The sequence below is a fragment of the Gadus chalcogrammus genome, chromosome 17, assembly GCF_026213295.1.
Source record: "Gadus chalcogrammus isolate NIFS_2021 chromosome 17, NIFS_Gcha_1.0, whole genome shotgun sequence".
Lineage (NCBI taxonomy): Eukaryota > Metazoa > Chordata > Actinopteri > Gadiformes > Gadidae > Gadus > Gadus chalcogrammus.
Window position 1 is genome coordinate 5,193,100 of NC_079428.1, and position 18,455 is coordinate 5,211,554.

An 18,455-nucleotide genomic window follows, 5' to 3' on the forward strand; every position below is an offset into this window, starting at 1 on the left:
GGCAGCACCCATTGCAGCCAGTAGAAGACTGTGATTGCACCGGGCACCTTTAACCATCACCTTGTACATATGAACATTAAAACTGTGGACACTGCCTGTCTGATCCTTTAGAATTGATTGCAAAATGTGGGACAATGTCAGGCGGTTTTGATGAATTGGCTCACCGCTGTTTTGCTTCCTTTTAATCACATGTTGAAAATTTCCTGCTAGGAACTACTATTTAAAAGCTTTGCTTCATCGTTAAAAAATCAGAGTTAGTCTTTACATTGAAGGTAGGAGCCGATGACCTGATTTGACGCTGCTCTACCTACACTTGGCTAGTTACTAATATTCAAAATCAATTAGCATTAAGATATTGGCTTGTTTTAGTGCTCAAAATTGAGGTTCAGACTTAAAGTGATTCATAAACTCTTATCCCCACAGTATCCATCTCAGAGACGACAGCATCCATGGCCCTCTGGAAACCAGGTGAGCACACTCTGGAAGAATCTTTTGGAACTCGAGAAAAGACGAATAGTTGAATACTGTCATAGTGGCGGGCAGCTCCCATTGTATATTGTTTGCCAGATTAATTCAACCTTCATGAATGACATGTACATGTAACACTTACACCTCAAGGCGTTTGACTGTGCAGTAGTTGTCTTGTTGCTGGCCTGTGTGTCCTGGCAACGGGGGGCTACGGAGGACCTCCGCAGTTTCAAGGAGCAGCTCAGTGACTGTCTGGGGGACGAGGACTACCAGGAGCTTCTGGACATCAGTATCCATGGCCTCCCCCCTGCACAGACCCCTCGGCACGTGGTGGTCGTGGGCGCCGGCATGGCCGGCCTGACCGCTGCCAAACTGCTGCAGGACGCGGGACACCAGGTAACCGCTCTGAGGTTTTCTTCTCTTGTGCCACCGCAACCTTTATCACTTCATACTGGCTCGACGTTTGATTCACCAATTTGTTTTTGTGAATGAAACGTCGCTAGCTAGAATTATCATGAGATGTAGTCAGCCAGAAGCATAAGGAGATAGAGCTACCTAGAAGCACAGTTAGACGTAGCTAGCTAGAAACACAATGAGCCGCAGCTGTTCGGTGTGTATGTGTGTGTGTGTGTGTATGCAGGTGACGGTGCTGGAAGCTAGTGGGAGGGTGGGCGGGAGGGTGGAGACCTACAGACACCAGAAAGAGGGCTGGTATGCTGAACTTGGAGCCATGAGGATTCCAAGCTTCCACCAGTAAGTTAGCCGGTCCTACTTCTCTCTCTCTCTCTCTCTCTCTCTCTCTCTCTCTCTCTCTCATGCTGTCTCTCTCTCATGCTGTCTCTCTCACTCTAGGATTGTGCTGTACTACGCCCATGTGCTTGGCGTGGCATTGGGTCAGTTTGTGATGTATGACCCCAACACCTTCTACCTGGTCAACGGGCAGCGTGTGAAGACCGACGCAGCGCGGAGAAACCCCGCCCTCCTCAAATACAACATCACCCGTAAGGGGAAGGCCCTGTCGGCTGATCAGCTGCTGGATCAGGCCTTAAAGACGGTTAGAAGCCTAGGACCGCCCGCTCTTTGAAATGGTTCCCAAAAACCAAGAGTTACCTCTTGAATGATGTGGTCTTTGTCTGTGTGTAGGTAAAAGACGCAGTGAGACATGAAGGATGTGCGGCAACCTTTAAGAAATATGACCAGTATTCTGTCAAGGTAAATATATGAAAAAATTATCTATATATATTTCATTAGCAGCCATAGTTCCAGACTGGTCAGAGTATTGTACTTGTCTCCCCTTGTGGTCCAGGTATTAGACTGAGACAAATTTTCGATTTATTGTTTAAGTAATTTATAAAGAAAAAAAAAAATGTATTTGTCTCAGAAATCCAAATACTTTGCCTCATGGAACATTGAAAAAAAAGATATTTGTGTGCGTGTTATTCAGGGATATTTGGTTCAAGTGGCTAATCTGAGTTCTGAGGAGGTGAGGATGATAGGAGACCTGCTGAATGAGAACAGCTGGATGTACACCGCCCTCACCGAGATGCTCTACGAACAAGCAAATCTCAACGACAACAATGAGTCAGTCTCTGCTCACTCAGTCACCACAAAGCATTCTACATTCACCAACACATGTATATATATACACACACAGACACACACACACACACTTATATATATTCATAGAGATCTTTGTCCTTCCAGGTATTTTGAGGTGGTGGATGGCTCAGATCGTCTCCCTCAAGCCTTGCATAACGTCCTGGCTAAACCCGCCCAGCTAAACTCTCCGGTCAAACAAATCACCCACTCAGACACTGGTGTTGATGTATTTTACCTGAAGGGTAAAGACTCAGATCCGACCAAGCTGTCTGCTGACGCAGTCCTGGTCACGACCACAGCCAAGGCAGCTCGCTTCATAGAATTTGACCCCCCACTAACCCCAGGAAAGAGGCATGCACTGAGCAGCGTTCACTACGACAGCTCCACCAAGATCATCCTCACCTTCAGCCGAAGGTTCTGGGAGGATGACTGCATCAAGGGGGGGAAGAGCATCACAGACCGCCCCTCTCGCTTCATCTACTACCCCAGCCACGGCTTCCCCCAGAACCCAGACATCGGCGTGCTGCTGGCCTCCTACACCTTCTCTGATGACTCTCTGCTCTTCCAGGGCCTGGGGGAGGAGGAGCTGAAGGAGGTGGCCCTGAAGGACCTGGAGCTCATCCACGGGGAGCAGGTCTGGGACCTGTGCACGGGGGTGGTGGTGAAGAAGTGGAGCTCTGACCCCTACAGCCTGGGAGCCTACGCCATGTTCACTCCCTACCAGCATACTGATTACTCGTCTGAGCTCTTCCAGTCCCAGGGCAGGGTTCACTTCGCTGGGGAACACACCGGCTTCACTCACGGATGGATTGAAACAGCCATCAAGACGGCCATCAGAGCTGCCAAGAACATCAACACCCAGCTTCAAGACAGCTTCATGTCCACTGATAGAGAAGAGCTCTGACTCCAACACCAAGCTTCAAGAAAGCTTCATGTCTACCGCTAGAGGAGATCTCTAACTCTAACACCCAAGCATTATTTTGTTATTAATCACATATATTAAAGCCTGAGAATATAGTACCTTCATGTAAGCAGTACTAGGTCTTCATTTGCATGTGTAAGCCTTGAGAACAAATCTAAAACCAAAATTGGTGTCTGCTATGAACTCTAAAGGTAACGATAATCGACCAATCTGAGACTGCAGCCTACATGCATGCAATATCCTAGCTATGCACCTATTACGTCTCCTTTCCAAGTACTGTTACTTAACATAATAAGACACAGCCCATCTGGAAATGTAAACATTGCACATTTCAATGAAACAGACGATTATTAAACAAATGTTGTGCTTTGTGATTATCTAAATTAACAAACTTAAACCAATATTACCAAAACTGCCCAAATATTGGCTTGTATTAGTATCCTATCGAATGTGCTGTCCAAACAACGAGTACTCGTTTTGTGTTTGCACTTTCTTTTTTTTACGTTGCACAAAGAAATTCTGCGTCAGTTTCCGCCAATGTACGCAGACTAAGGTCATTTCAAGCTTCCTTTAATAAAGAATGAATGAACAGAATGGATGTTTAATGAATAACTACATCTGGATATTGATTTACCTTGTGTGACCCTGTGTGACCGTTGATTCTAGAGCAGTACATTATCCTTCTTAATCCTTTTTTTCTTCCCTTTCAATCACGGGTTGAAGCCTTCTGGGGTTGAGGTCAGGGTTTTGGGAAGGCCATTCTGAAAGCTAGATATCTGCTTGAGCCATTCTGAAAGCATTAGGATGTGTAATGTAATGGTCCTGCCAAAGTTTCCCTTCAACCTGTTGCCTATCACAGGTCTATTTTCCTGTCCAAACCTCCCATCATTCTGTTACTCATCACATGCCATGACTTACATGGCCTTTAAGAGTGTCCACTGTGGACCTCAATTGGACACGCCTGTTAACAATAACAATGCACCACCTCGATGACTTCTAATCCAGTATCTAAGCAGGGAAACATACTTGAGGGCACAAACTGTGAAATGGTTACTATAGACTAGATCATCACTGAGAGCTTTACAGTGTCTTAGTGTTTCATGTCTAATGCAAACGTACATAACAAAACCTCATTCCCCTCCGAGTTGTGGGTGTCTATCTTCCCACCTGCAACTCATTCCTTGATCACTCTCCCCCCATGTATACAAGTTCACCTCTTTTATTTCCTTGTCAGTTCCTGGTTTTTGTCCCTTTATCCTTTTGGTGCCCAACTTGTAGTGTTCTTCAGCCTGGTCATGGAGCAGATGTGTGGAGTTCTTTATTAAAAGCCCTTTTTTGTTACGTTTCCTGAGTAGTAGTCTGCAATTAGATCCTATCCCTCTTTCTTGCTGTTTTTTGTCAGCACCCGGGGGCAGCTACCAGTCTAACCAGTAAAACCAGCAGTGAAATGTGTTTGTACTGGGAACCTTCTGCATTACCTTGTCCATTTTTGCCCAAGACATTCCCTGACCATGAAAACTCTGGTCTGATTCTGGATTTTGTATTGCAACATGTGATACAATGCCAGACTGTTATGATTGATTGGCACACCATTACTATTCCGAATTGAGCTTTCCCTGTCAATCATATGATCGACGTCTCACGACAGGGTCTGCTATTTACATGCTTTGCTCTGTCGGCAAACAGTCGGAGGGAGGGCTTTAACATTAGAGGTAGGAACCCTTGACCTACTCTGTTACTGATCGATCTAGCTCACCATGGCTGGTAACAAATCTAATCAAGCATTTTGATAGATGCATAAAGATAGATATATAAATAAAGATAAAGATAGACATACAAAATATTGGCTTTGTTAGCGCTCAAAGTTGAGGTTCCACTCTTCCAGCTCTTATCTCCTCAGCATCCATCTGCGAGACGACAGCATCGATGGCCCTCTGGAAACCAGGTGAGTACACTCAGAAAGCATCTCTTGGAACTCGAGAAAAGACAAATATATCCATTGATGTTTTCTACTTGTGTAGACTGATCTGCTATTTCAACGCGTCATCATTGTAAAACTTGCAGAGCTCTTGGGTAACGCAGCCTTCCCGGGCAGGCCTCTAAACATTAGTGAAGAGAAAAAAAAGTATCTTCGTCTTCACCACAATTTTCAACTACAAAGTCTTTATTTCGGACTATAAAAGAAATATCGACATAGTCAATTTTATTGATTAGATGACGCAGAAACGAAAAATAAGTGTGCTACGATTTTCAATGGCAATAATTTGTGCTTGCAGTCATTTACTCAAGGTTTATGCGTTGTAATCCCTAGCTCCCTGCGTCCCCCAGGATAATACTGTATTTGTCTTGGGCCGCTCCCAGTAGCAATAGCTTGCCAGATTAACAAAAACAACCTTCCGGAGTGATATGTGCATGTTACGCTCACATCTCAAAGCGTTTGAATGTGCAGTAGTCGTGGTGTTGCTGGCCTGTGTGTCCTGGCCACGGGGGGCTACGGAGGACCTCCGCAGTTTCAAGGAGCAGCTCAGTGACTGTCTGGGGGACGAGGACTACCAGGAGCTTCTGGACATCAGTATCCATGGCCTCCCCCCTGCACAGACCCCTCGGCACGTGGTGGTCGTGGGCGCCGGCATGGCCGGCCTGACCGCTGCCAAACTGCTGCAGGACGCGGGACACCAGGTAACCGCTCTCACAGCCCAAGAACAAGAATAAATAAATACGATAGTTAAGGCAAGAGCACAGCATGGTCACTGTGATGTGTGGGCTGTTATCAATGACGCGAGCTGTGGTGAGGAGAGAAGATTAATTAATTAAATAAATTGAATTCACTGCATATTGATGTGATTGGGCCGGGCTGGCGTCCGAAGGCTGTTCTGAAACTACTGGTCGTTGTTTAACTTACAGATGGCCAGTCCAGCCCCATTTAAACTATGTTTGTATGTGTGTGTGTGTGTGTGTGTGTGTGTGTGTGTGTGTGTGTGTGTGTGTGTGTGTGTGTGTGTGTGTGTGTGTGTGTGTGTGTGTGTGTGTGTGTGTGTGTGTTTGGATGTGTGTGTGTGTGTGTGTGTGTGTGTGTGTGTGTGTGTGTGTGTGTGTGTGTGTGTGTGTGTGTGTGTGTGTGTGTGTGTGTGTGTGTGTGTGTGTGTGTGTGTGTGTGTGTGTGTGTGTGTGTGTAGGTGACGGTGCTTGAGGCTAGTGGGAGGGTGGGGGGGAGGGTGGAGACCTACAGACACCCGACAGAGGGCTGGTATGCTGATCTGGGAGCCATGAGGATCCCAAACTTCCACCAGTAAGTTAGCCGGTCCTACCCCAGCCTGACTTGCTCTGTGCGTTTTTATCTCTGTCACTCTCTCTGTCTCACTGTCTCATTGTGTTGCTCTCTCTCTCTCTCTCTCTCTCTCTCTCTCTCTCTCTCTCTCTCTCTCTCTCTCTCTCTCTCTCTCTCTCTCTCTCTCTCTCTCTCTCTCTCTCTCTCTCTCTCTCTCTCTCTCTCTCTAGGATTGTGCTGTACTACGCCGAGATGCTGGGTGTGAAGTTGGGTCAGTTTGTGATGTATGACCCCAACACCTTCTACCTGGTCAATGGGCAGCGTGTGAAGACCGGGGCAGCAGACAAAAACCCTGCCCTCCTCAAATACAATCTCCCCCATAGGGGGAAGGCCCTGTCGGCTGACCAGCTGGTGGATCGGGCTTTGGAAGCGGTTCGTAGCCAAGGACCGCCCTCTCTTTAAAACGGCTGCCAAAACCATACAAATAGCGTTGGAGCAGAATGATGTGGTAACAAAATGTTACATTCTGTTTGTGTGTGTGTGTGTGTGTGTGTGTGTGTGTGTGTGTGTGTGTGTGTGTGTGTGTGTGTGTGTGTGTGTGTGTGTGTGTGTGTGTGTGTGTGTGTGTGTGTGTGTGTGTGTGTGTGTGTGTGTGTGTTTGTTTAGGTAATGTATGCAGTGAAACATGAAGGATGTGCTGCCCTTAAGAGATATGACCAGTATTCGCTCAAGGTAAATATATATAAACACAGAGAGGAACAATCAAGGCCTTCTAGATGTATTAGATATTCTAATCTTATTTTGTTAATTCGGAATTTGACAATCAGCACCAGGGCCAAATTGGTTCAGAAAACCAAAGCTTTTGAAAAGCATTTCAACTCCAACCATACATGATACACGTGGACGATCGACCAAAGAGCAAAAGCTTTACTGTTGATTGTTTGGGATTGTTTGACTTGTCCACTGTCATGTGTTTTGCAGCCCGGGCCATTGTCATATTCTACTGAAGTACACATACAGCTTGAGTAATGATGCAATTATTTGCTCTGACTTTATTCTTTTTGCTTTTTGCTTGAACAGTTTTTAGTTTTGGTGATCTCTCACTCTCTCCATGCTGTTTGCTCTTCGCACTGCTAACGCTGGACTAGCGCATTAATGTGGGTCCAGAGCTGGAATTGTCATAGGTTACTTTTGCAGTACTACAGAGGACACAGTGTACTACTATACAAAGGACACATCGAGCTACTATGAGAGGACAAAGTAAACTAAGCTGGTGGTTTTATAATTTTTTCGCTCTATCTCTATCATTCACAGCATTAGTTCCAGTTCATTCAGATTGGGTGTTGTTTTTGTCTCCCATAGATAAATCCATCCGTTTAAGGAATTGTAAAGTAAAAATATCACATTTGTGTCAAAAATTCAAATATAGATCATTGAAAACGAAAGCGTGTGTGTGTGTGTGTGTGTGTGTGTGTGTGTGTGTGTGTGTGTGTGTGTGTGTGTGTGTGTGTGTGTGTGTGTGTGTGTGTGTGTGTGTGTGTGTGTGTGTGTGTGTGTGTGTGTGTGTGTGTCAATGTGTTTGTGCACGTTTATTCAGGGCTATTTGGTTGAAGTGGCTAACCTAAGTTCTGAGGAGGTGAGGATGATAGGAGACCTGCTGAATGAGAACAGCTGGATGTACCTTGCCTTGACCGAGATGCTCTACGAACTAGCAGATATCAGCGACCAAACTGAGTCAGTCTCTGCTCAATAACTCACAATAAACAGTCTGCACTTACACATTCTCCACCAAACCCTCTGCAATCACTCATTAACCTCTTAACTATTTACATTCACCCATATATTTGTATATATATATAAACATATATATATATATATATATATATATATATATATATTTTTATATATATATATATTGATATAGATCTTTGTCCTTCCAGGTATTTTGAGGTGGTGGATGGCTCAGATCGTCTCCCTCAAGCCTTGCATAACGTCCTGGTTGAACCCGCCCAGCTAAACTCTCCGGTCAAACAAATCACCCACTCAGACGCTGGTGTCAATGTATTTTACCTGAAGGGTAAAGACTCACCTCAGATCAAGCTGTCTGCTGACGCAGTCCTGGTCACGACCACAGCCAAGGCAGCTCGCTTCATAGAATTTGTCCCCCCGCTGACCCCAGGAAAGAGGCATGCACTGAGCAGCGTTCACTACGACAGCTCCACCAAGATCATCCTCACCTTCAGCAGAAGGTTCTGGGAGGATGATGGCATCAAGGGGGGGAAGAGCATCACAGACCGCCCCTCTCGCTTCATCTACTACCCCAGCCACGGCTTCCCCCAGAACCCAGACATCGGCGTGCTGCTGGCCTCCTACACCTGGTCTGACGACTCCCTAATCTTCGAGGGCCTGGGGGATGAGGAGCTGAAGGAGGTGGCCCTGAAGGACCTGGAGCTAATCCACGGGGAGCAGGTCTGGGACCTGTGCACGGGGGTGGTGGTGAAGAAGTGGAGCTCTGACCCATACAGCCTGGGAGCCTTCGCCTTGTTCACTCCCTACCAGCATACTGAAATCGCCTCTGAGCTCTTCCAGTCCCAGGGCAGGGTTCACTTCGCTGGGGAACACACCGGCTTCAGTCACGCCTGGATTGAAACAGCCATGAAGACGGCCATCAGAGCTGCCAAGAACATCAACCACCAGCTTCAAGGCGGCTTCATGTCCACTGAATAGAAGCGCTCTGACTCCAACACCCAAGCAGTAATTTGTTATTAATCACATATTAAGACATTAGAAGATAGTATCTTCATGCTAGGAGTACTACATTTTTATTTGCGTGTGTAAGCCTTCAGAACACAGCTCAAATTAAATTGGTATGACCTCTAGTAATTTACCAATCTGTGACTTCCACCTACAGGCATGCAAGTGTTGTAGCCTAGCTATGCATCTATCTTTACATGCCCTTTCCAAGTCATGTTACTTAACATAATAAGCAATCCACAATGATACAATATAAATACTTCAATTAAACTTACAAATGAATATTGTGTCAGACTATTTTCATTCCAACTAGTCGTGTCATTCGTTTTTTTTTTTATTCAAAATTACATAACTTTTCTCATTATCAAAATACCAAAACTTTTCCTGCCGAATTCCTTTACAATTACCAACAAATGATGTATCATTTAACCAGCCAGCTTCTAGTCCATCTAGTCTCAATATTTAACACCAGCCACTTGGGCAGTTACATTGCCCCGGGGATTCGCGGGCAAGCTCTATACCCGATTATCAACCAAAAGAAAGTGTCCGGAGGGCTTATTTGATGGGTCTTCATGTCGAAGAAGACCCTGGGTTCAATTTTCGCCGGAATTACGCTTCAACACCAGGTCTCCATATTTGACACCAGGTGTCACAATAGTCTAACAATAGTCTACATATTTAACACCAGGCTTCTAACATGTAAACACTGTTGGGGTCCAAAACATTGTTGTTTTTTACTGAAATGAAACTGAATGTTTAAATACTAGTTTCCTCTTAGCCTTTCCACTACAGTATCCTTTAAGTGCAGGAGAAACCTTTCCCGGTAAGCAAAATCAAGTAAGAAAGTCTTTAACAACATGTATGTCAACATGTATGTCATGTATGACATGTTGTTAAGCCTTTAACCACATGTATGTCTTAAAAAGAATGCCATGTAACGTACTTGAATGTAAAAGATGCAAAGACATTTTCAAACTAAACTATATGGTATGAAGGCATTATGAGATCGCGTATGGAGAGAGCAGTATACTATCAAATAAAAAACGGAGGAAAGGCGATCTTTGTCTCCATATTCTTCCGAGGTTCACTGTAAATGCTTTAGTAATAACGATTGATAATAATGTTGCAAACCACAGGATGATGTTTGATGAGGATACCTTTTGGACAGGTGAATGAGAGGCCCAAGCTGTCGTCACTATTGTGGTGCATTGCAGGTATTCCATGAGTACACGGATGAAGAGGGATCTGAGCATTAAGGTCAGACAAATCCGTGTTCATTTCATGCCATCTTTAAGCCAAACCCAGTTGTGTTTCAAAGTTAACATTCTAGAATCAGAGACAACATTCTAAAATCAGAGCCAAAATTCGAGAACCGGAGTTGATATTGTAGAATTAAAGTCAACATTCTAGAATCCAGGTCAACATTCTAGAATCAAAGTCAACATTCTAGATCTGATTCAACATCCTAGATTCAATAAACATTCTAAAATTGTAAATGCTTGGCACTTGTTTCTATGAACATATTGAGTGTGCTAACAACAGCAATATATATTTTTTATCCTTCTTCGGACAAATGTACTCATTGTATGCGTCGCTTTGGATAAATGTGTCTGCTAAACATTCTAGAATCAGAGTCAACATTCTAGAATTGCTACAATTCTACCATTAATGATGTTTTGGCAAATGAAACATGTTATATTACATGAAGTATTGTCATCTGGATATGATTATTATATTGTTCTTGATATAGATTTTTTCACAAAATATATATGTTAAATGTATAGATATTTTTCTTGCCAGAGATTTCTCAAGAAAAATAGATTAATACTGAAGCGAAATGCAGGGTTGGCCTAAAAGGCTATCATTGAATTCAAATAAAAACAATCACCATAGTGAAGCATCCAATGGAATAAATGAAAACATTTAGCAACCATAGTGAAGCATCCAATGTAATAAATAAAAACATTTAGCAACCATAGTGAAGCATCCAATGGATAAATAAAAACATTTAGCAACCATAGTGAAGAATCCAATGGAATAAATAAAAACATTTAGCAACCAAAGTGAAGCATCCAATGGAATAAATGCAAGCATTAAATGGAATAAATAAATACATTTAGCAACCATAGTAAAGCATCCAATGAATAAATAAATACATTCAGCAACCACAGTAAAGCATCCAATGGAATAAATAAATGCATTTAGCAACCACAGTAAAGCATCCAATGAAATAAACAAATGCATTTAGCAATCATAGTCAAGCATTGATCTTAATGACAAAGATAGTCATGACTACTATGTCTACAAAACGTAAAGAAAGATCAAACATTCCATAATCATACAATCGTAATATACACAGCATTAGTCATGAGTCAACCACATGGATTACTTTGTTCATTTTAAGGCAAAGTAGTACACCGTGGAGGGGAAATATATCGGTAACATTAGCTGATAAATGTAAGCTCATGACTTCTATGAACTTTTAAGACGTGAACATTCAGTCATTTCCCTAATCCCAGACCACAAACAATAAACCACAATGCATTGTGGGAAGACAAATTACATTAAAGCCGAGGCTAAAGTTAGCTCAGTCCATATCATGGTCATATAGTCATAGTCCTTGTAGGGAACAACAAGTAATCATTGTAACAAGAATGATCAATATTGTTCAATTTTGACATCTTTCACATGCTCCCTCCTACCCTCCCTCCCCCCGGCACCCTCCCTCCCTCCCACCGTCACCCTCCCTCCCTCGCTCGCTCCCTCCTTCCGGTTCCCTCCCCCTCTCTCTCCCTCCCTCCTTCGGTCTCCCTCCCTCCCTCTCTCTCTCCCTCCCTCCCTCCCTCCCTCCCTCCCTCCCTCCCTCCCTCCCTCTCTCTCTCTCCCTCCCTCCTGCTCCCTCCTTCCCTCCCTCTCTCCCTCCGACTCCCCCCCTCCGTCTCAGTTCTACTGCAGGTAGCGGTAGACTTTGAAGCAGTGGTTCCCAGAGTCGGCGACCACCACGTGGCCGGCGGAGGTGAGGGCCAGGCCCTGGGGGCCGTACAGGGGGTCCGCAGACGTGTTGATGTAGGACAGGAAGGAGCCGCTCCCGTCGAACACCTGAAACACCACATGGTTAGTTGGGGTTTGAATCCTGGATGGGAGGATCAAGGATGGTGTGCATTCTTCCTTCTCTCTCTCTCTCTCTCTCTCTCTCTCTCTCTCTCTCTCTCTCTCTCTCTCTCTCTCTCTCTCTCTCTCTCTCTCCTCTCTCTCTACCCCTCTCTCTCTCTCTCTCTCTCTCTCTCTCTCTCCCCCCTCTCTCTCTCTCACTCTCTCTCCCCTCTCTCTCTCCCTCTCTCTCTCTCTCTCTCTCTCTCCTCTCTCTCCTCTCTCTCTCTCTCTCTCTCTCTCTCTCTCTCTCTCTCTCTCTCTCTCTCTCTCTCTCTCTCTCTCTCTCTCTCTCTCTCTCTCTCTCTCTCTCTCTCTCTCTCTCTCTCTCTCTCTCTCTCTCTCTCTCTCTCTCTCTCTCTCTCACTTGTATTCTGCTGTTGCCCCAGTCCGCCACTATGATGTTTCCGTTGGTATCCACGGCGACGCCGGTGGGAGCGTTGAACTGCCCGTTCCCCTCGCCGTTCGACCCGAACTTCAGGACCAGCTCCCCGTCCGGTGTAAACACCTGACCAACACAAAACAGGAAACCAGTCAGACCAACGCAGGAAACCAGTCAGACCAGCAGAACCAATGAAGGGTGGAGCAACGCTCACCTTGACGGAGTGGTTGTGGAAGTCCGTCACGATGATCTCATTGTTGTTGTTGACAGCAGCAAAGTGGGGACCTAGAGAAACACAACAAAGCAACCACAGTCTGGTTCTACTGGGAGCTTCCCAGTCCATCCAGTGTCTTCTACTGGTTGTACTGGGAGCTTCCCAGTCCATCCAGTGTCTTCGACTGGTTCTACTGGGAGCTTCCAGGTAGAACCACACTCTTTTACTGGTAACATTGGTTAGGATCGACAGTCGATTATACCTGCAAACTGCTTGTCCCCGTTGCCACGGCTACCAAACTTGGAGATGAGCTTCCCGGTGGGCTGGAAGATGAAGACGGTGCAGGACTTGTTGTCTACGACGATCACGTGACCATTATGATCCACCGTCACGCCCTTGGGCCCCATCAGCCTGCTGGAGCCCAGCTTGGCCTGAGCGGCCGACAGATTAGGAGACGTGCATCTAGTTACTAAGCAGGTCAGTCTAAGATCAAGGCTACTTTGAACTAGTGCGAGGAGGGGGTTGCTAAGGCTACCTTGAACTAGTGCGAGAAGGGGGTTGCCAGGAACTAAAGAAATAAAACTAACCTTGCAATCGCATGAATCATCGCATTTTGAAGGGACTACTTTCTCAGCAGCAGCGGAATTTAACCTAGGTATCAGTCCGCCGCTGCGGTAGCCTACTACCAGGAAAATAACACTGCTGCTGAGACACAGCGAGTCCCTCAAAATGCAATGCAGTGCAAGGTTGGTTTTATTTCTAACATTATTCTATCAACACAGACATTTACAACGACCGTCTGGCGTTATAGTTGATTTGCCTAGGGTGTACTCTGGAGTGGGTAAGAGTTTTATTAGTTTTATACGTTATATTAGCAGGCTATTAGCATTGCCCGTTGCCGTGCGCTAGCCTAGTACGAGCAAACTCTGCAACTGGAAGGACTGAATGAAATGTGTTAAACTGTCTCCAATGATAAAGAACACCAAGGCTAACTTGGGAATCAGGCCCTATGTCCAAAATTCCGAACTACCCCTTTAAGGCTACCTTGAACGAGTGCGAGGAAGCGGTTGCCAAGGTTACCTTGAACTTGCCGTCGCTGGTGAAGATGCTGACCCACTTGTTGTCATAGTCGGCGATGATGATGTCACCGCTGGGGTGCACCGCCACGCCTGTAGGACGCTGCAGTTGCCCTGGCGACCGACCTCTGACCCCAAACCGGCTCTTAAACTCTCCTTCGTTGGAGAAAATCTATGCACACGCACACATGTGTACTTAAATACACATACACTACATACACACATAGGTACACGGAAAACATATCCGACTCAGTATGTGCAAAGGTCTGTGTGATTGTGTGAGCATGGCAGTGTATGTATGTGTGGGGGGGTGGGTGTATGTGTGTGTGTGTGTGTGTGTGTGTGTGTGTGTGTGTGTGTGTGTGTGTGTGTGTGTGTGTGTGTGTGTGTGTGTGTGTGTGTGTGTGTGTGTGTGTGTGTGTACGGCTGTGTATGTGGGGGGGTGGGTGTATGTGTGTGTGTGTGTGTGTGTGTGTGTGTGTGTGTGTGTGTGTGTGTGTGTGTGTGTGTGTGTGTGTGTGTGTGTGCGTAACATATGTATGTGTGTGTGTGTGTGTGTGTGTGTGTGTGTGTGTGTGTGTGTGTGTGTGTGTGTGTGTGTGTGTGTGTGTGTGTGTGTGTGTGTGTGTGTGTGTGTGTGTGTGTGTGTGTGTGTGTGTGGGTGCATGCTACCTGAACACACTGGTTGTTGCTGTCAGCGATCAGTATTTTCCCAGTGGAGGAAGCTGCAACGCCCTGAAGGTTAGTAAACTCTCCTCTGTTTCTCCCCTTGGACCCTAGAGACAGACAGACAGGTTGACAGACAGGTCAGTATACAGAGGACATTATGAAAAGTTTTGTTTTTTTATACGTTTGTGTGTCTGTGTGTGTGTGTGTGTGTGTGTGTGTGTGTGTGTGTGTGTGTGTGTGTGTGTGTGTGTGTGTGTGTGTGTGTGTGTGTGTGTGTGTGTGTGTGTGTGTGTGTGTGTAGGTGTGTACCTATCCTAAAGATGAGGTCATCCTCTATAGGGTTGTGTGTTTTGCGTCTGGGCGTGCCCAGTGCGCTGCTTGCTCTCTTGGAGGCCTTCTTCTTCTGAGCAGGGGACTTTCCTCGGCGCTTGGCCCCCTCGGAGGAGCCTGTGGATGGGGTGGCGTTGGCCGCCGAGCTGGTAGCTGTGGTGGTGGGAGGGGAGGACACCTGGGCCCGCCATGCAGCCACGACATGTTTAAATATAGACATCGAGGTTTATAGAGATCCATATGTCTATATAGATTTGATCTCCGATATAAAGATATTTAATGAGTTATGCCACAGCATTGCTTGGATTAAAAGATTAATGAATCAATCAATCAATTAATTATTAATAAAAGTATGATATTAATGTAGTCTCGTACGTCAGGGTCTATGTCACATGGTCTTCTGACGGTCAGTTTGAAGGGACTTCCTTTGATGTGTTGGTCATAGAGCCGGAGAGCCAATGAGAAGTGTCCTTCCTTGGGCAGTGTGTAAATAAACTCATACGTCCCGTTCTTATGGTCCAGGATATCACCGTCCACCATGCTGCCGTCTGGGGTGAATACCTGCACACACACACACGCACGCACACACACACACACACACACACAGGAACACACACACGCACACACATATACAGACACTCACACACACAAAAACGCACACACAACAAGTTGCTTTTAAAATTGAGTATGTGCAGCAAGGAAAAAGTGTGCTTGTGGCTGTGCGTGTGCGTGTGCGTGTGTGTGTGTGTGTGTGTGTGTGTTGCCGTATGTGGATGTGGCTGTGCGTGTGTGTGTGTGTATGTACCTCCGCTGAGAGTAGTGCATTGCCACTTCTGCATGCTCCTCCTGATTTGTCTCTGGTCACTATGGTAACAGAGGCCGGCTGTCCCACAATGCACTGCTCCAGACCTGCTCCCATAGCCTCACTCTGGCTCGCCACCGCACTGGAATAATGACATCCTCTGATTATCAACGTGACATCTTCTGCTTATCAACGTGACATCTTCTGCTTATCAACGTGACATCTTCTGCTTATCAACGTGACATCTTCTGATTATCAACGTGACATCAGCTGATTATCAATATGACATCTTCTGCTTATCAACGTGACATTTTCTGATTGTCAACGTGACATCCTCTGATAACCAACGTGACATCACCTGATTATGAAAATGACGTCATCCGACTATCAAAATGACGTTGGAATATCCCAGTGACATCATCATATGTTGCCTGTGCTATCAGCGGTGCCCAAGCTCTCACCTTCTGCTAACAACGGTAGCATAGCGATGGCTCTCAGCTGGTGCTAAGGACGGTACCCTAGCGCTAGCTGAGCTCTCACCTGTTGCTAAGGACGTTAGCATAGCACTAGCTCTCACCTGGTGCTCACAACTGCCCCCAGGTTGTGGATGGACTTCCTCAGGCCATCTGTCTCCAGGATAAGGTCCAGCTGGTCGTTCTCCTCCGGGTGACACGGCAGGCCCTGATTGGTCAACTCTTCCAGCCGCTCCGCCAGGCCTTGCTCAGCCTGCAGGCTCGCGGCGCAGGCCTCCCCAGCCAAGGTCTCCTCTGTCTGGGTACAGCTGTCCTGGATGTCCCCCTCCCCCCGCAACAGGCTGTCCACCTGGGCCTGCAGCACCTGGGGTGGAAGAGGAGAAGGAGGAGGAAGAGGTAAGCATGAGGTCCTGTTGGAATGATACAGTACTAGAATACTACTGCAAATTCTACACAGTAACATCACCTTCTGTTTGAGGCCGTAGTTGCTGATACTACACATAAACATCACTTTCTGTTTGAGTCCATAGGTGCTCAAACAACTTTCTGGGTATTAAGACGACTAATAATACAGAACTTCTGTTCTTAGGCCGTTGGTACTAATTCTACTACTAGTACTGTGGTAGTACCTTCTGTTTGAGGCCGTAGGTACTAATTCTGCTAGTACTTTATCCTCGTACTACCTTCTGTTTCAGGCCGTAGGTGACCTCCAGCTCCATCATCAGGACGCTCTTCCTGACGTCCAGCTGTTTGTGAAGATCCTCAAAGCTGGACTGGATGTCCTCCTCGATGGACGTTCTCTGATTGGTCAGCTGCTGCAGAATCTCCTTAACCAACGACAGCGTGTCTGAGATCTGAGGAAGTCTGAGAGGGAAATAGAGAGAGGGAGAGGGAGAGAGAGAGAGGTAGAGAATTTCATACAATTACTGTTGTGAATTCCTTACATACATTATAAAAAACGTGTTAACAACTAATTCTCAGTTCAACTCGGGGATGTGGCTATGCCATAGTTAAATTTTTATGACTACGGATGGACACAGTTACAAACACACCTTGTCTTGGCTGACTCCAGTCTGTCCTTAAGGGCGGTGCGCTGCAGTTCCAGGGCCGGCCCGATGGGGGCGGTCGAGTGCCCCTCATGGTCCCCACTGATACAGTCGTCACACACCGCACAGGAGCACTCACTGCAGTACAGCTCCACCACCTGGGAGAGAGAGGGATGGAGGGAACCATCATTATAAAAAAAATAATGAAACCTAATACCTTGATTGATAGTGCTAATAATAATAATACCGTATACAATAATAATTAGGATTATAAAAGTTATAATAATGATAATACCTTACATGATCAAATAATACATTATATAAAAATACGAATAATAATAATAATAATTGACCAGTTTTTTATAGCGCTAAGTACTCAAAGACGCTTATAATGCTATAACGCTATAATGAATATACTACTAATAATACCTTTCCAGTGTGGAGCAGGCAGCCGTTGGGGTCGGGGGGCGGGGCTTCCAGGACGGTGCATTCCTCACTGCTGCTCTCTGGGGACGGTTGAGGTTTTTCCATCAGGCCACTCCCCCAGCACCAGGCCAAGCCCCTCCGTCCACACCACCCTTCGGGGAGGGGCTTAACCACCAGACACGCCCCGTGTTCCAGTGGGAGGGGTTTAGCCTCCAGACAGACCCCCTCGTTTGCTTGGGGGGAGGAGCTTAACTTTTGGTACTTTCGTTCCAAAACTTTGAGAAGAGATTCACTTTTGAATTCTCCTCCTGCGTCATTGCGTTAATCTTTTACTCCTTTAGTGATTTGCTTGTGGTCAGGATTCAACAATCTGATGTCGGTAGCGCTGGAGAGGTCAAGGTCCGAAAGATGCTCTCTGCTGATAGGCTGACAGGGCTCTGTGGGGTCACTGAGGGGTCACTCAGAAGTCACCCTGGACAAAGGTGTGTCCTGGACAAGAAAAGAAGGGAAGACATGACAGGAACTTATATCCATAACAATAATAATGATATAATATATACAGGGCCGGCACTGGCCGTTTCGGTGCCCGAGGCGATTCGACATTAAATTGTGCCCTGGACAGGACTTCCGAGCGGGGGGAGGGATTAGTGCGCCATAACAATTAATACCCCGCCCCCTCCCTAGTCTGTTCAATTTGGGAACAATTTTGCTTGTTTCGTATATTATTAATTAATTAATTAATTAGGGGCGCCACCAGAGGGCCCCCCCAACACATTTGCCGCCCTAGGCGGCATAGGCGACCTAGGCGATCGCTTAGGTCGCCTATGTGATCGCCGGCCCTGACTATATATATTTGGATATATATATTGTAGTAGG

The 18,455-nt window shown here is 46.0% G+C and overlaps 3 protein-coding genes across 6 annotated transcripts; 2 read left to right on the forward strand and 1 right to left on the reverse strand.

The window, feature by feature from the left end:
* The first annotated feature begins 226 nt into the window (after positions 1 to 226).
* On the forward strand, positions 227 to 4,302 carry LOC130370105 (L-amino-acid oxidase-like). 4 transcript variants are annotated; one of them, XM_056575782.1, is made up of 8 exons: positions 227 to 272; positions 424 to 468; positions 635 to 864; positions 1,109 to 1,221; positions 1,321 to 1,522; positions 1,612 to 1,680; positions 1,913 to 2,049; positions 2,173 to 4,301. In XM_056575782.1, exons 2-8 carry the CDS (start codon positions 450 to 452, stop codon positions 2,969 to 2,971), a joined length of 1,569 nt encoding a protein of 522 aa, XP_056431757.1. In that variant the 5' UTR covers positions 227 to 272; positions 424 to 449; the 3' UTR covers positions 2,972 to 4,301. The 4 variants fall into 4 exon arrangements, with proteins under 4 accessions (XP_056431757.1, XP_056431760.1, XP_056431759.1 ...); XM_056575785.1 differs by having other exon boundaries at positions 244 to 272; positions 638 to 864; positions 2,173 to 4,302; XM_056575784.1 differs by lacking the exon at positions 227 to 272 and having other exon boundaries at positions 284 to 468; positions 638 to 864; positions 2,173 to 4,302.
* A 613-nt stretch (positions 4,303 to 4,915) lies between these two features.
* Positions 4,916 to 8,984, forward strand: LOC130370111 (L-amino-acid oxidase-like). The gene is made up of 7 exons (XM_056575790.1): positions 4,916 to 4,934; positions 5,439 to 5,668; positions 6,166 to 6,278; positions 6,488 to 6,689; positions 6,924 to 6,989; positions 7,855 to 7,991; positions 8,198 to 8,984. Exons 1-7 carry the CDS (start codon positions 4,916 to 4,918, stop codon positions 8,982 to 8,984), a joined length of 1,554 nt encoding a protein of 517 aa, XP_056431765.1.
* Positions 8,985 to 11,957: 2,973 nt separating this feature from the next.
* Positions 11,958 to 17,684, reverse strand: trim2b (tripartite motif containing 2b). Its single transcript, XM_056575758.1, has 13 exons — positions 17,583 to 17,684; positions 17,160 to 17,311; positions 16,791 to 16,971; positions 16,212 to 16,471; positions 15,638 to 15,776; positions 15,208 to 15,393; positions 14,812 to 15,010; positions 14,506 to 14,609; positions 13,838 to 14,005; positions 13,020 to 13,188; positions 12,758 to 12,828; positions 12,529 to 12,669; positions 11,958 to 12,110 (listed from the first exon to the last, which is right to left on the reverse strand). The coding sequence occupies exons 1-13, from the start codon at positions 17,682 to 17,684 to the stop codon at positions 11,958 to 11,960; spliced, it is 2,025 nt and encodes a 674-aa protein (XP_056431733.1).
* Positions 17,685 to 18,455: the final 771 nt, after the last annotated feature.

What these genes read in the sequence shown, in the direction of transcription:
- LOC130370105 (XM_056575782.1), top strand. An exon ending in TGGATCAGGCCTTAAAGACG is followed by an intron (nt 1,523 to 1,611) that starts GTTAGAAGCCTA and finishes GTCTGTGTGTAG; the next exon opens with GTAAAAGACGCAGTGAGACA. An exon ending in AATCTCAACGACAACAATGA is followed by an intron (nt 2,050 to 2,172) that starts GTCAGTCTCTGC and finishes TTGTCCTTCCAG; the next exon opens with GTATTTTGAGGTGGTGGATG.
- LOC130370111 (XM_056575790.1), top strand. An exon ending in ATGACCAGTATTCGCTCAAG is followed by an intron (nt 6,990 to 7,854) that starts GTAAATATATAT and finishes ACGTTTATTCAG; the next exon opens with GGCTATTTGGTTGAAGTGGC. An exon ending in GATATCAGCGACCAAACTGA is followed by an intron (nt 7,992 to 8,197) that starts GTCAGTCTCTGC and finishes TTGTCCTTCCAG; the next exon opens with GTATTTTGAGGTGGTGGATG.
- trim2b (XM_056575758.1), bottom strand. Translation starts at nt 17,684, where the DNA reads ATGGAAAAACCTCAACCGTCCCCAGAGAGCAGCAGTGAGGAATGCACC. An exon ending in GCAACAACCAGTGTGTTCAG is followed by an intron (nt 14,006 to 14,505) that starts GTAGCATGCACC and finishes GCGTGTGCATAG; the next exon opens with ATTTTCTCCAACGAAGGAGA. An exon ending in CGGGGACAAGCAGTTTGCAG is followed by an intron (nt 12,829 to 13,019) that starts GTATAATCGACT and finishes GTGTTTCTCTAG; the next exon opens with GTCCCCACTTTGCTGCTGTC.